The 11308-nt window shown below is 30.4% G+C and overlaps 1 protein-coding gene across 1 annotated transcript; it reads right to left on the bottom strand.

Annotated features, from left to right (window-relative positions):
• Positions 1-5600: 5600 nt before the first annotated feature.
• LOC143560432 (protein GAST1) lies at positions 5601-10765 on the bottom strand. Its single transcript, XM_077048734.1, has 4 exons — positions 10653-10765; positions 8562-8621; positions 6044-6077; positions 5601-5932 (listed from the first exon to the last, which is right to left on the bottom strand). Exons 1-4 carry the CDS (start codon positions 10725-10727, stop codon positions 5751-5753), a joined length of 351 nt encoding a protein of 116 aa, XP_076904849.1. The 5' UTR covers positions 10728-10765; the 3' UTR covers positions 5601-5750.
• Between the last annotated feature and the right edge of the window lie 543 nt (positions 10766-11308).

The following is an 11308-nucleotide window of genomic DNA, read 5'->3' as shown; positions in this document are numbered from 1 at the left end:
TTTAAAAGTTTTTATTTTGTTTACCAACATTATTAACAACTGTATATCATCTTCTCGTCTCCACATATATGTATGAAATTATGTTTTCCACTTTTATATTACCGGTAAATGTTACATGATTTATATGTTTCCACTCTTGGCGCCAACAAGTCAATAACTTAGTAGATAATATAGATCTTTGATTCTTTAAATGCATAATGTATGAATCTTGCAAGTTATTAAAGCAATGGTATATTCACTTTAAAAAGTGTTGTAGGTAACAATATGGCAATCAAAAACCTAAATTTAGTCTTTCTTAATACTATAATTAATTGATCTTTAAAATAAAGTCTTAATCAATATTCAATAACTTATTAATTCCTATTCAAGTGTAGTTGACATATAGTTGATTACTAATATATATCATTCAGGAAATTAGCCAAAGCTTTCGCATCTAGTTTTTTATAACTCTTTTGTGGATAAATTACGTTATATAATTATTAAATGCATATAATAATAATATAATATTGTTTTAATAGATTGTGCTCTTTAGCTTTTATGTTTCTTTCAATGTGTATCCATTTAGCCCGTTTCCTTTGTAGTTATATTACTCATGATATTAAACTTTTCGTCATATTCCGTACATGCTAATTTAGTAGTGATGAAAATAGAAATTTAAATAAACAATTAGTTAATACCAGTCAATTTAAAAGTGTAACATAATTTAAGTAATTTTATTTAATATAACGATAATTTTGGTAATACGATTATTATTGATATAAAACGAACAAATGAAAGTTTAGTATATTTAGTGGAACAATATTATTGATATAATCGTTATTATTGATATCTACATTAGAGTCCGTGTTACACACGGTTGAAAAATATAAAAATAACAACATAAGAACTTGTAAAAAATATACTTAATTTTTTAAAACCCCGGTCATAGTTTCACATCCATAATAATCTAGCTAATATTTGAACTAACAATATACCAAAACATATTTATAATCTAATAATACAAAAGGACAATATGGTACCAAACTACCAATTAAAAGTAAACTATAACACACAATCTTCATCTCCTTCAAAGAATATGAAATTTGAAATGAATGATCAACTTTTATTGTGAGTCTCTTGTACTTGCTTGGCTGCTACAAATTCGAATTATAAGGTATTATGTCATGAATATTAGTTAAACGGTAATTGCATCATTTGAAATTGAAAGTACAACTCTAATATAATTAATATGTTATAAACAAAATGGATTCATATGTTATAAACAATTACAAAAGTTTAAATAAACATATATGTTATAATAATTACATATAAAATGATTCATAAGATTTTATTTTCGATCCCAACATCACCTATAACATCTTTTGTCTTAGACTTAGTAACTAATTTTGAAACTGCACCATCAACACTGTCATAAATATCCTTGATGTTCCTTTTTAGATTTATTAACAAAGTTTGCATCAACAATTTTCATATAAGTAGCACTATTCTTACCAAAGGATATCTGCTCTTTTATAACGAAAGAGAAGTTAAAAATACAAAAGTAAACAATCCCATATCACAGATATTAAACATACAAATTAAAACTTTTCAATATTGCATTGACGGTGTCTTAGGATTGAATATCACCATTGCTAATCTGGTTTAATTCGGATATTTCAACCATTCAAGTAACAAAAAATAAGCAAGTATTTTAATCCATAAAACATATAATATAATAAAATAATAAAATTTATAATATTACTAATACCTCTTCGTTGATAAACCTCTGTTCCAAACACTCCAGAAACAATATATCATTAACAAACTTATCAATATTAAAACACGTTGCTCTTTAAAAATCGTTGTCAACCAAGAGGAGTAAGTATTTATTTCAAAACATAACATTCCCAAACTGATGTAATTTCATATAGTTTAAAAACCATGTGAGTTAGTTTTGAAACAATATTACATAACATTAATAAATAAATCTAATTTGTGAATTATGGAAATGTCAAAAGTCATTTATTTAAAAGTCTCTTACATAAAATTATTTTTAAGAAAATGTTTAATTATCGATTATGTATTAAGTTAATATATAATAAATAAATAACTTGTTTATTATATATTAAAATTTATATCGTTAGATAGTTTTACAAAAATAATACACCTTTATTTTAAAATTTATAAGTGTCATTAATTTGAATGCATATTTTGATAAATATTATTGTTAACATTTAATAGTATTAAATGTGGGTGATGTGTATTATAGAAAGTTTTTAAAAATATCATTATGTATTTTGGAAAACTGTAATCTATATTTATATAAATTATAGAGTTGGTCAACATATTAAAGTTTGAGAAAATAATCTATATTAATATTGAATAAAAACTTAAACGAATAATAATGCAAAAAAACCTATATTAATATTGAATAATAATAATGTTGTGAACAATATATGTAAAGTAAATAATATGAATGCAAAAAAAACATTGTAATGTTTTTCATTACAAATATTCCATTAAAATGGATTTAGTTTGAATTTAAGCGATTCAAATTCGTTTTTTTTAACAAATAAGAAAAGTCAAACTATATAATTGTTATAATGAGATATTTGGACTAAGATAAATATATATATTTTAAATTGTATGTTTTCATACTAAGGTATAGTAATAATTTTTTTGTAAACTAAGTATAGATAAGTAATAATCGGTTTCTATAATACCATATTTAATGTGTATAAATCTAAAAATGTATATTAGAAAAGATGAGAATATTTTTTATTATGATTTTAAGCAAAAGAATTATGCTTATGATCAGATCTTTTCCTTCTTTTCTCATCCAAAAATTCCTAAAATTAAAAAAATAAATCAAAACTGTGAACGTGTAGATTTGACATGTATTATTAAGACAACTTAAATCCTGTTGATCATCCGTATAAAAATATATAAAAACAATAAAATAAATGTATAATATTAATCAAGGGGAACTTGTGTTCACAACTTACAAATGAAAATTATAAAAACAAAATAAGAACATTTGTTTTGACTCGTCCTCATTTCAAGCAAAGAATCATGTTCATGAGATTTTTTACTTCTTTCATAAAATAAAAAAAATCATAAAACTAAAACACAAATCAAAACTATGAATGTAAAGATTTGGTTTTCCTTTAATCATGACCATAATACCAAATATACCACTTAAAAACGTCTTCAACCCGGTCGCCAAATTCGTCGTCGGCTTATACCCAGGTTCCCGTCTAACCAAACTTATATTCGCATGCGTAAATGGAACATCAATATAACAACCAACGACCTATTCACACCAAGTCACACATCATGCTTGGGGGCGCAAGCCTTCCTTACATAAGCTTGAATTATGTTGCCCTGATACATTATTATTAACATTAGTACAAAATTTTATGAATAATATAGTAAAATTAATGAATGTGTAACAATATCATTTCGTCTTGCAAAATCATTTCTATCGACCAATCTTCTCTGGGCTTTAAATTTTCCTTGAGACGCCATAGTTTCAAAATACGCACCATTCACTATTAAGCACTTCCAATTGATTCAACATTGTGATGTTTGTTGGCTCCATCTTACTGGTGGTGAAAAATTAAAATTAAACAAGATATTAATTTTTGAACACTAACACTTTTAACCCAAAAAACAAAAAAAAACAAAAAAATTAATTATATAAGCACAACCAGAAATATAAACCTTACAAACAAACAAATAGATTTTTGCTGAATATGGTGTGATAGTGTAAGAATGCTTGTGTGAAAGTCATACTATTTATACACAAGCAGTAAAGGATTCAAATTTTGGAGTCTTGCATAAAGAAAAAAAGTATTAATGTAATTAATTAAAAACATAAAATTAGTGATTTTGAATTAGCTAAAATTATGGACGAAAATATGTAGGTTACATTAGGGGATTTTGAATGTAATCTTTAAATACTTAAATGTAATCTTGTTAAATTATATTATAAAGACAAAATAATTATAATTGATATCTTTAAATCTACTTCATATTTCAACCTACAACATTAACTTATTAATGTAGAAAAATAAGTTACTAATTTATTTATTAACATTAATATAATTAATCATCAATGTTTTTAATTCCTTATATCTAAAATTGATTATCAATTACCGTATATCTAAAATTATAATAAATTATGATATATTAAAATCCTTAATCATATGGTTGAAATTTATAAAAATAGTCAACATAATATAATTAATCAGCAATTGAATAATTAAGTAATTCATATAAGTTGTGCAAAAACAAGTTAGTAATTTAATTCCGTAATTAAAGTAATCCTTAATCAAATGGTTGATTTTTTCCTAATATACACAAATTGAAATCTCAACTTATATTCCAATGGTTATACTTTTAATTAGTCAGTGGGTCAAATTTCATAAATATATAATTAATACAATTTTAGTAAAATTAAATATGTAGTAACGTTGACCGATATGAAATCAAACATAAAAAAAATATAGTTTCAGTTGAATCAAAATATAAAAAATAAAACTTGATGATTTAATTGACTGATAGTAACGTTGATGGATTGTGAAGACAGTCATAGATAGGCTGATATGCTGCAGATGAAACGTTCGGCGGGTGAACAACTTCATCGATGGTAGACGGTGAATTTGCCGGATAAATGAATTGAAGGTAGAGATTCGTGGAAAATGATGGAGGCGTGAAAGATGAGATAATTGATTTGGGTTTTTAGGTTAAACTATGACTTGTGTATACATAATAATAGAAATAATAAAAATTGATATTAATAATTATAAATTGTATTTGAATCATTAATTTTAATCATTAAAGAGATTAAAGAGAATTGATTGTATATAATTTTAATTTAGTTTTGATTTATTTTATTCAAATGAAAATTAGAGAAGTGTTAGATATACATGGAAACTTTAACAAACAACCAATAGGAGTATGCCAAATTGACTTAAACTCTTTTGTTTTAATAGTATAGTTAGATATTACGAATTTGGTAAAAGACACTATTAATTGGTACAATTATTATTCCATTATGTAAACAAAAAACTCCCTTCATCTTAATGATGCCACAAAATTAAAATAATATCACACAATACTGTGTATGCTTATGCATACAATGGTACAAAGATCCATAAGAAGATAAATAATGGTGTCACAATTAAAAATACATCTTGGTTTAGTAAAAAAGTAAAAAACAAATAAAAAGTCACAATTCTTAATAATCTAAAACACAGAATTTTAATCACAAAATATGAATTTGATCATAAAGCAACGAGTATATGCTAGCATACATGTAGGGTCGTAGGGACGGCCATTTTTATAACAAAGTAAGTCATTTATTGAAAAATTAACAAAAACTACATTTTTTTTAAATACAGAATGAAATAACTAACTAATTGAACATACACTAAGCTAATTTCTTGCTAACAGGGGTCTTGATTTGATTAATTAGATGCTCCTGATAAATATTCCTTAAAAAAAGTTTCAGACTGTAGCACAACTACAAATGTTTGTGTCATTTTATACTCAAAATTCTCCGTTTCATTTTCACAAAAGTTGTATGTCTTTAGACCACGTCATAACGTATAGGCAAATATCTTCAACATAAAGCAATGAAGTTCCTACATTAGATGAAAGTTTGAGGCAAAGCCTAACTTTGAGTGCATATATATTACATTATGGTGTGGAGGTAGATGTAAGTAAGTGATTAAAGTAGTGTTTTAGACAATAAAGGAAAAGGTGAATCAAGGGCATTTGGGGCCTCCTCTCTTAGTCTTCCATGTGTTGTAACACGGACAATATTGCTTGTTTCCGTAGGTCCCAGGAGGCACGCACAAACATGTGGCACAACACTTCTGGCAAAAAAACATGCAAGGCTTCTTGAAGGCGGTTTTCGAGCACCTATTCGTGCATCTTGGTGCACACTCTGAAATATAACGTAAGTGATATAACGTACAATCATTATATCATAAACAATATATTAATTATGGTCTATCAACACATTCGGGTCAAGTATTTGATAATATGAAGTGCTTACCTTGAGGTTTAAGGCTGCCTGGAGTTGCCCCATACTGTAATTGATTTGAACTCTATTAGATTCAACAATTAATTTATGCTTTTTTAAATCTTTTTTACATAATTAAATAAATAAACTTTAAAAAACCTAGCTAAAAGTAATATATAGATAATCATTTAAGTGTAATTTATAACATTGTTAGTTTTTTTATTCGGAAAAATAAGATTTTATATAACAACTTGATCTCACATTGTTTGAGAAAAGGTAAAAGATGTTATCATTTTCAGTTGTGGCCCTTGATATAAAATGACAAATTAAGGGGGTGTTTGGGATTTCTTATTTTGCCTCCTTAGACCACCCGTAGTGATGGCTTTGGCCCTAGCTTTGTGAAGCAAAACGCGGGGGGTACACCGCCCCCCCGCGTTATGTTGATTTCCATTTTGTGTGCGTTGTATACAAAACGCTGAGGAATGGCACGTAAATCAAAATTTGACCGTTTTTTTTAAACCATTTGACCGTTGGATAATTAAAAAAAAAAATTTTATTTCCTATATATTAAACCATTTCATTCCCAATCAAACCTCATCAAATTTATAAAAATTCTCTTTCAACTCTATAAAAATTCCTTTACACCAAATTCACTATATATGGATCCTCCATCTATATATAAACAGTTTTTCGGGCCCGACCAACAAGCTGAGGACGTGGAGGAGGAACAGGCGGTTACGAGTGCGATTATGCTCGCGACACAGTATATGAGTTCCGTTACGGGTGAGATTAGCTCTCCACCCCCCGTTTCAACAAGAGCATATATCGAACGAGATCGTGCCGAAGCCAACAACCGGTTGATGGCGGATTACTTCTGCGACACGCCGAGATACAAGAACCCGAAGACCTTTAGGCGCCGTTTTCGGATGTCTAAAAATTTATTTATGCGCATCACCAATGATTTGGAGCGTGAGTTTGATTACTTTAAGCAAAAGCCTGATGCTCGAGGGACGCTAGGATTCACGGCTATTCAGAAGGTTACGTCAGCCGTGCGCGTGCTCGCCTACGGAAACACGACCGACATCAACGACGATTATTTAAAGATGGCCGAAAAAACAACCCGGGACACCTTGGAGTATTTTTGTTACGGTACGTTTTGTTTTTTTTTTTTAAATAGTTTATCACTTGTTTACTGTGATCATTTATTTTATAAAAATTTTGTAAAATATAGGAATATTTAAACTATATGGACCACATTATCTGAAAGAGCCCAACGTTAACGATCTACAACGTCTTTACGAGGCACATACAAGGGTGCATGGTTTCCCCGGCATGATAGGAAGTGTAGATTGCATGCATTGGGAATGGGCTAATTGTCCAACTGCATGGCGAGGTCAATTCACACGAGGTGACCAAAAGGGACCAACGGTCAGCCTTCAAGCGATCGCTCCATACGACCTTTGGATTTGGTCGGCATTCTTTGGTGTTCCCGGTTCCAACAATGACATAACCGTCTTAGAGCAGTCTCCTGTGATGGAGAGTTACATATCTGGGATCGTTCCCGTCGCTTCGTTTTGGGCTAACGATAACTTCTACGATCATGGGTCCTATCTGGGTGATGGAATATATCCAGAGTTCGCGATAATTGTTAAAACATTCAGAGACCCGATGAATGAAAAAAGACAGTATTTAAGAAAGTGCAAGAGTCTGCGAGAAAGGATATCGAGAGGTGTTTTGGTGTTCTTCAACAACGATGGCATTATGTTAAAAATCCTTGTCGTCTGTGGTCTTTAGAAAGAATGAGATGTGCTATGTATGCGTGTATCATAATGCATAACATGATCATCGAGGACGAGGGAAGAGCAATATGTCCAACTTTCATACCGGACCCGGATCCACCACGGACTCCGGCAAGTATGGAGCAACGACTCGAAAACTCGGATTCCGTGCGGTCAAGAGAGATACATAACGCACTAAAGAAGGATTTGGTCCAACATCTTTGGATGTATCGGCCTCTGCCTGGTGAAAACGATGATCAAAACGAGGGTAACAATGAAGACGATGATGAAGACAACGACGACGATGGCGAAGACGATGAAAACGACGACGAAGAGGGCGAATATGACGACGACGACAACAACGACGAATAGTTTTTTTTTATTTTCTTGTAATATTTATTTAATAAAATATTATTGTTATTTGATTATTCTTATTAAAAATTAAAAAAAAACAAAAACTGTAAAAGTGATTGAGCGCCACGTGGCGCATAACCCCTGGATGTGGAGAGTTATGACTACAGCCTGTTTTTGTACAAAACCATAACTCTGACTGGGCGCCACGTGACGCATAACCCCTGGATGTGAAACTTTATGACTACACATGGTCTTATAACTTATCATTAAGTTAATAAGTTACAAAAGTGTAACTTATGGAACCTTTTCTCTCACAATAGAAGCAATCCCAAACACCTTATTACTTTTCAAAAAGTTTATAAGTTATAAGTTGGTGAAAATAAGCAATCACAAACACCCCCTAAGGCATCAAAACGTACCATGGAAAAGTTGCCTGGTGGCTGTGGTTGAGGTGCTGGTGAATACTCCGTTATTTTTGCCTGAAAAAATAAAATCATACAATTAGCACTTTGTAACAATAAAATCTCATTTTTAATGTAAGAAACATATTTAAATGTATGCTTACAATAACATCGTAAAGCATATGTTTGGATCAAATACAAATGAAATTAATGTGCTAAATGTGAGAATCAAATAGAGTAATTATATATACAAGTAGTGTAACTACATCATAGAGTAATTATGTAATTACTCTATGGTGTAATTACATAATTACTCTACTTGTATATATAATTACTTTACTTGATTCTCACGTTTAGCACGTTAATTTCATTTGTACGTTAACCTTCCCCGATAAAGCATAACATACACTATTAAAAAGTTATATTCTTTATTCTAATTCCCTTTATTATATAAATTCTTGAATTTGTTTATGGACTTTTCTTATACACTCTTCTTACACTGCTTGAGTTTACTTACATAAAGGTTTTTTTATTTAATAAACTATCAAGGACGCTAACCATTTCACAATTTAACGCCCGCAAATGTGGTTCAATGTTGTCGTGTGTTATTCGTACAATTTAGCGCTGCCGACCTGCTGTCACAACGCACCATTCACGGGGTAAAATCCTTGCAGTTTCTAATTTTGTTGATAAATTAATACTTAATCTAGCTATCTAATTTTATTTTGAAAATACAAAACACAAACACGGTAGTCAATTGTTAGTCCTCCAAACACTTGGATGTTTTTGCAGTGGCAATACATGTATGCAGCAAATAGTTTACATGTGCCTTTTTGAAAGGAAAAAATAAAATAAACAAACAAACATAGTTGACATGTGATCATCCTGCATTCATGGTTTTCTGTTGATTCATATTTTCTGTTGTAACGTAACTTTCAATATTTCGGTTACGTTGCTAAAGTTTCATAATTTAAAATATAGTTTTTTATATAATTATAAAATGATGATATACATAGAGAAATTTATTAACTCAATTTTACATTTTCAGTTTAAAAAAACATATCAGGTAGCTTTTTATCCTATGAATTATAAAATATACATTACATTACTTAGGTTACTTAATAAAAACGTTTTTTCCGAGTCTACATGTGACAGAATTTTAATCGTCCCTGGTTATTTGAAGCTTCGGGTTTAACTTGAAACCCGGTAGCAACAACTGAAAACCTGTTACATTATTGTAAATAAATTATAAAATATATGTTTTAGCAACTCATGCAGGGACATAGGCTAAGTTTTTAATTTATCGTTATAGTCGTTACAACTTAAGAGATTTTAAAAACTATAAAATTAATTAGTATCCTTTGTGATTTTGTAAACTATTGACGAGTTTTTATATGCTTAATTCGGTCTAAACAAATCAATTATGAATGTTGTTGAGACCGGACCGGACCGGCCGGTTATACCGGAAATCGGTCCACCGACCGGTCCGATTCTATGCTGCTTGCTCGGTTCCCAGAAAATCGGCCGGTTTGAACCGGTTCACCGGTTCGACCTGAAAACCGGACGGGTGAACCGGTTTTTCTATTAAAAAATATTTTTTTTTGAAAATATTGTTTTTCCAGCATTTTTAAGCCAAATGCGTTCGGCCGGTTTGACCGGTTGCCAGGCCAGTTCGCTATCCGATCCGGTTATGAGAAAATTGATTATTTGATACTTGCATATCTTTTAAGCTTTTAAATATATGGATGGTTAATAAAACCTTGTTAATACTTTGATGGATTAACCGGTTAGCTTAGAAAAAAAAAACTTTTTTTAAGACAAATTTCTTTTACTTCCAGAGACTCGAACGTAAGACTTTGGGTGTTTAAAAAACTAATCATTCCAGATGTATAAGTCGCTCGTCACCCTAGAAGGCTAAAACTCAATTTAATCCATTTAAAATATCAAAGACGAATTAACCGGTTTCCTTTCCGCATTTACCTTTGATTTTATAATTTCTTCGAAACTAGGTTGACGAATTAGCACTCTTGATCATTTTTATAGAAACATAAATGAGTATACAAGTATTTACCATGATAAAAAGTAAATAATAAAATCTTTGTTACTTACATGGTTGTTTGGAATACATAGAAGAAGCATCATCATTCCAATGTAAATCGTCACAACACTTGCTTTCATTGCCATTACTGCTCTCTGCCTCTGGCTTAGTTGATAGTGTTGTGTTTGTTTCAGGGGGGGTTTATAGGCTACAACTTCAGAGAAAAGACAAAGTGAAAGTTTTTATGCAATGGAATTATATTTCTTATGCAATGGAATTATATTTCTTTAAGCCCTGCTTGCGGTGCGCACATATGATGTATATATGTGTGAACCCTCGGGTGGGCAAAAGTGAAATTGCACTAATTTTGACGTTATTTTACTAATCTCGTGAAAATAACGTTAAAAGTGACGGACGGTTAATCAGGCATCATGTAGTGGCGTTGATAGCCGAAAGACAAGGGTACATGCACCGATCAGCCGGTGTCCCGATGATTGAGTGCTACGTGCCTTATGTCCAAGGCTTGATGCAAAACTACTATCGAGCCGGGGGTCTCACCGGAAGCAGCCTCTCTATCCTTATGGGGTAGAGGTAAGGCTGTCTACATCTTACCCTCCTCAGACCCTACCATAGCTTTGCTATTGGTGGGATATACTGAGTACGATGATGATGATGATGGAATTATATTTCTTTATTTTAATATTTTCAAATGAAAAAAAAAACTAAA

Source organism: Bidens hawaiensis, unplaced genomic scaffold (genome assembly GCF_021521415.1).
Source record: "Bidens hawaiensis isolate Kalapana, Puna unplaced genomic scaffold, B.hawaiensis_p1.1 tig00020332_1, whole genome shotgun sequence".
Lineage (NCBI taxonomy): Eukaryota > Viridiplantae > Streptophyta > Magnoliopsida > Asterales > Asteraceae > Bidens > Bidens hawaiensis.
This window is presented reverse-complemented; position numbering and strand designations above follow the sequence as displayed.

What these genes read in the sequence shown, in the direction of transcription:
- LOC143560432 (XM_077048734.1), bottom strand. Translation starts at nt 10,727, where the DNA reads ATGGCAATGAAAGCAAGTGTTGTGACGATTTACATTGGAATGATGATG. An exon ending in CACCAGGCAACTTTTCCATG is followed by an intron (nt 6,078 to 8,561) that starts GTACGTTTTGAT and finishes AATCAATTACAG; the next exon opens with TATGGGGCAACTCCAGGCAG. An exon ending in AGGCAGCCTTAAACCTCAAG is followed by an intron (nt 5,933 to 6,043) that starts GTAAGCACTTCA and finishes GTTATATTTCAG; the next exon opens with AGTGTGCACCAAGATGCACG.